Source organism: Phaethon lepturus, unplaced genomic scaffold (genome assembly GCF_000687285.1).
Source record: "Phaethon lepturus isolate BGI_N335 unplaced genomic scaffold, ASM68728v1 scaffold29890, whole genome shotgun sequence".
In the NCBI taxonomy this organism is placed as follows: Eukaryota; Metazoa; Chordata; class Aves; order Phaethontiformes; family Phaethontidae; genus Phaethon; species Phaethon lepturus.
This window is the reverse complement of record NW_010510261.1, coordinates 43,707-48,843: the sequence shown is the minus strand read 5'-3', so window position 1 is coordinate 48,843 and position 5,137 is coordinate 43,707. Positions and strand designations below refer to the sequence as shown.

The 5,137-nt window shown below is 59.9% G+C and overlaps 1 protein-coding gene across 1 annotated transcript in view; it reads right to left on the bottom strand.

The window, feature by feature from the left end:
- The window catches only part of TECTA (tectorin alpha), a gene marked incomplete at its 3' end in the record, with an annotated part of 19,212 nt that overhangs the window by 1,522 nt on the left and 12,553 nt on the right, over positions 1–5,137 (bottom strand). Inside the window, 4 exon segments of the mRNA XM_010296430.1 lie at positions 419–618; positions 1,922–2,483; positions 2,804–3,414; positions 4,483–5,056. Coding sequence (XP_010294732.1) covers positions 419–618; positions 1,922–2,483; positions 2,804–3,414; positions 4,483–5,056 — 1,947 coding nt within the window.

Here is a 5,137-nt window from a genome sequence, read left to right as displayed (position 1 = left end):
AGCCAGGCCCCAGTGAACGCCAGCAAGCATCCCGCCAGACATCGCCAGGGCTTCGCTACGGAGCCCGCTTCGCCTCTCTCCACCTCCACCCGATGCGCGGCATTCCACCGCGCAGCCCCTCGCTCCACGCCCACTCTTGCTTGGTGCAAAAACACTGGACTTGACAGCAATCCCCAAACACGGACAGGGACCGGCAGACACACATGATTTTGAGGAAGGAGAGGGCCTGGCCCTCCAGGCGTTGCAAAGCACTTTCTCTGGCTGACGCTCTGACCCTGCTACCGCAGCAAAGGGACCTGGCCTCACAGCCGGTACCAGCCCGGCCTGATTGCCATCTCCACTCAGGGCATGAGATGCTGCGTGGGAACATCAGACAGAGAGTAGGAGAAAGGACAAGAAGAGAACGTGAGCAGCGTGCCTCGTAGTATTTGCCGTCGGAGTAGCAGCCGCAGTCGTGGGGAAGGATGCAGCTCTTGCCATTGAGGACGTACCCGGGGTCGCACCGGCATCCCTCCACGCAGTAGTGGCTGCAGTCACTCTTCAGCCGGATGGCGGCGCATCGGGGCTGGCACAGGGACACGCAGCTCTCGTAGTGGCTGTTGGGGGGACAGCTGACGGCTACAATATTACCAGAGTGCAAAATGGATACAGGTTAGCTCCCCGGACAAAACCGACCCAGCAGCCAGCCCCCCATGAGGCCGTAATCCCTGCCGCCAGTGTCGCCGGACAGCTGGCTCCCCTTGCCAAGGTGGTTAACGTGGACCATGTTGCCCAGAGAGGGACCAGGAGCTCCAAGGCATGTGACCTGGAAGGCAAAAGGCAGCCTTCGTCCTTCCGTCCCGCTCCGCTCGCCAGCTGCCTAGTCCAAGCTGAGCAACGCTTCTCCGTCACTCACCACTGTCTCGCACGCCAGTTTTCCAAGAGCCCGTTGCCCTGTGCTCCCTGCTCTCCCGCAAACAAGTTTACTCGCTGACACCAGACTAACATCTCCCTCCGGGAGGCATGTCGGAGCCGGCCCCGGGGACTTTCAGGCAGCATACGTAGCCTCTGCGCTCTCAGCGGGCGACGCGCTTTAGCCGGGCCATCAGAGCATGAAACCTGTGAGACCTGCTGCCCACCCCTGGGCGGGCCACTTCTCCCTGTGGGAGTTTGGGACCTAGTGTGTGGGGTGCCGGTTGGCGGCCTCGCTGCCCCTATCCCCTGAGAGCGGTGCCTTCCAAGCCACAAGTTTGCTCATTGGAAGGAAGAGCGACAAAAAAATTAATTTTCGGCATCTGACTTGCCTGATAGATCAGCTGCCAGAGAGGTTCACAGCCCCCATCCTCGGGAGCCTAACTGAACACCACATCGTAATCTTATCAACGAGAGCAGGCGGCTTCAATAGGGCAAACACGTACTCCTGGCTTTGAAGCCAACTAATGTGACGCCTGCTTAACAATGGAGGTGTGGCCGATATCTTCTGAACTCAAAGCTTCCCCCTTTCCATCACCGCTCCCGCTATACCACACGCGGTTCGTAACAGCTCTGAGAGAACGTAGCACCCCAGAACAGATCCCATGCCCGCGCCCCACCCAGCAAGCGCAGGAGGGACCCGCGCGGGGGGGCCCCCCTGCCGGACCATCGGCCTCCCCTTCCCCAGTTAACAGACGGGTCGGTCCGGTGCACTTGGCAGCGGCTACGTGCGCTCCCACCCCGCCGCTTGAGGGAAGGAGAGGATCCCTGGGGCCACCCCCAGCACCGACTACGGGGAGCCAGGACGAGTCCGGGTTGACGGTCCAGAGATAACGGGCGTCCGCTGGCGTTCCACGTGCCACTCTGCTACCCCTCTACAGTGTGAGCTCCAGCAAGCGCTGCGGCTGCGGCAGACGGCCCCGGGAAGCACCTCTAGGGAAGAAGGGCCTGGAGGCAGGGCAGCACTTACAGCATGAGGTGAAATTCCTCCAGCCAGTAACAGCGATGCCCTGTGTTTGGCACGTGCTGGCGTAATTCTGCAGCCAGCTGCAGGCCGTTTGCATGGCTCCCCCGTCAACGCAGGTGTCGAACAGGCAGTTCTTGTAGAAGAAGCCAGGGCTGATCTTGCTGTGACATTTGGCGAAGACACCGCTTTGGCTTGGGATGAGGCTGCAGAGCTGCTGGGGTTTCCAGAAGCCTTCCACCTTCCCGCAGGCGGGGCAGCGGTCACCACAGCCCACACGGCAGAATGCATCCCGCTTCGCCCAGCTCTGGACAAAGTCAGCGACGCCACCGGCCGGTGCACCGCCCCTGGCCACGAGATCATCCTCGGGGTTGCCGTTGTAGAGGCCGCAGAGGCCGTAGGTCAGATTCTGGAAGCTGCGTGGGATAGTGACGGAGAGGAAGGTCTTCCAGTCGTACACCACCTTCAGCCCAAAGTCAGTCTCGACCACAATGTGAAAGCCAAAGGCAAAGATGTTCACTTTGCCCTGGCCCAGCTTCAGGGGCAAGTAGAGACGCTCGTCATTGATCTGCAGGGAAGGAAACGAGGCGCGCCATCAGCGGGAATGACAATCAGAGCTGCTGTGACAGGACACGAATGAGGGCAGCTCGGCGCTCTCAGAGCAAGGTCCCCACTGGCCTCACCTCTACATAAAAAACAAGGCTGCCAAAATGAAAGCCCTCTCCGAAAGCTGTGCCCGGTGGCACCCTAGGGACGAGCCCGAGCACACACCCTTCCCTACCCCGGAAAACCTCACGAGCCATAAGGCTTTGTGCCCAGGGAATGGCTCCGTGGTTTGGGAGCTGTGGCGGCGAGAAATAACCCCTGCCCTCGCGGCCCCGCACTCACCAACACGGTGTACTTGTAGGCACGGTGGATGACGATGTTGTAATTGAAGACCTCCACTTCAACTTGCTTCACCCAGAGGGCCAGAGAGGTGTCCCGATCCTCATTCTTGGCTGTGACGGTGAACGCCGGGAAAGTGTCTGAGCGCTCTGCCCTCGGCCAGGCGATCGTGGTGCACAGGACCAATGCGCAGCTGCTCTGGAAGTCAAAAGAGTAGCCGTCAAAAGTCAGGTAGTGTCCATAGCCCGAGATGATGCAGGAGGCGTCGGTGCGGACGTGGCAGTAGTAGAGGCCATTCTCCTCCCGGCAGTACTCGTCGTCCTTGCAGGAGACGTTCTCGCAGTACACACTGTTGTCAGAGCCATTGCAGTAGCAGAGGAAATGACAGGCAACATCCATCCAAAAGGTCTCGTTGGTGGCCAGCTGGCGCCCCTCAAAATTGCAGCCACACTCGCCACGGGGAACACAGCGGGCGCCACGGAGGACGAAGCCCTCGTCGCACCGGCAGCCCTCCGCACAGGTGTCTGCACAGACAGGGCCCGTGGCCAGGGTCTCACAGGTCTCCACGCAGCTCACGCACTCTTCGAAATGGCTGTTCTCCGGGCAGGCGAGAGCTGCAAGGCCAACAAACGCGGAGCGTGAGTTCTCAGCTCTGGCAGCCCCAGGTCAGTGTGGGGCTGGGGTGCCAGCAACAGGTGGGAATGGGGCAAGCGGGGGCTGATTTCAGGGTGGGAAGCAAGAGGGGAAACGGTCCCAGCACCCTGCCAGGCACTGGCTCTTCCCATTCCCCATGCAACCCCTTCCCCTCTCAGCCATCGCCCTCCTCACATCGCAGCCCTGTCCTGCCACATATATTTCAGAGGGTACGAGGCCAGGGCTCCCGAACGGACGCCTCCCTCAAACCTCCGCGGCAGAGACGGGAGCCGCCTCCCTGCCACGTATTGCCACACTGGGGAACTTTCACGTTCCTTTCTGAATTAGGAACATTTTCCCATCAACGGCAAATTTGTAGCGACAGCTAATAACAAGCGTTATTCAAATTATCCTCCCGCAGTGGTGTACAGCGCCGCCAGGCACCATCCGCAGCTCTGGAACACTGCTACACCTCACCATCAAAACTGCCAACACCTCCCAAAACGCCGCCCTGAAATAGCTTCACTGGCAAATCCATCTCTGCTAGCACAAGCGCCGCTTAGAAACTGCTGTCACCACGCGGGAGAGCACCGCGTACATGCCAGCACCCCTCATGGCAGAAAGCTCTGCCAGGCATGGCTCTTTCGATGGCAAAGCCGATCTTCGGTCGACCGGTAGAGAAGAGAAGTAGGAAAATTGCCCTGGGTTGCCAGCGTTTAGGCTCCTCCACCTCTACACATTCCTATGACTTTGGGTATCTAACACTGCCATCGGCTCCATCGGGTCACGACCTCTCTCCCAAAGAGCCCTTCTGCTACAGAACATCTTCTGGCTCGGCCACAGAGGAACGCCCCATGGGTAAGTGGTACGCGCCCGAGATGAGACAGGAGGTGGAGGAAAGAGAGCCCGTGCTTTTTGGCATGCCGTAAGAAAAGCCGTTCTACCTCCATACGCCCACAAGCTCCCAACAAAAAGACTCTGCCCGAGGTCAGTGGGGTCTACGTCCCCTTCTCCCCACCCCGGGTACTTGAAAGCTTTGGCGGACTCACGGCAAAAACTGCGGCTCCTCCACTGGCCGACCTCCACCTCAGCGTTCTTGCAGGCGCCGGCGTAGCGCGCCACCGAGTCGCACAGCTCTGACAGGTTGCCCCCGCTCTGGCACAGACGGAAGAGGCACGTCCTGTAGTAGGCAGAGACATTGACCACGCTGTGGCACTCCAGAAAGGAGCTGTTGGTGGGGTCATTGATGATGCCGCAGTTGGAGCGGCTCCTATAGGACTTGAGCAGCTCCGAGTCATTGTTGCAAGCCTCCAGGAGGTCCCCGCACTCCCCGTTACAGATCTCATCGAATGTGGTCCAGCTCTCCAGGAAGAGCTCCAGGTTGTCTGTACACTTGCCCTTGGGCAGGCAGAACTCATCGCTGGCGTTGCCGTTGAAGAAGCCGCACAGGCCCCCGGTGCAGTTGAAGTAGGTGGCGGAGAGGCGGATCTCCAGGAGGCCTGAAACGTAGTAGCCGATAGCCAGGAGCCCCTCTGACTCCATCATGGTGCCGTTGTCACTACGGTAGATTTCCAGGCGGCCAGAAGGGTGGAAATAGGGCAGTTCCACGTCGTAACCATTCACCTACAAGTAACAAGCGGATTGGGACGCTTCAGGGAGGGCAACGCGACTTTGTGCGGCCTTTCCCGTCCGCGCCCCTCTGGG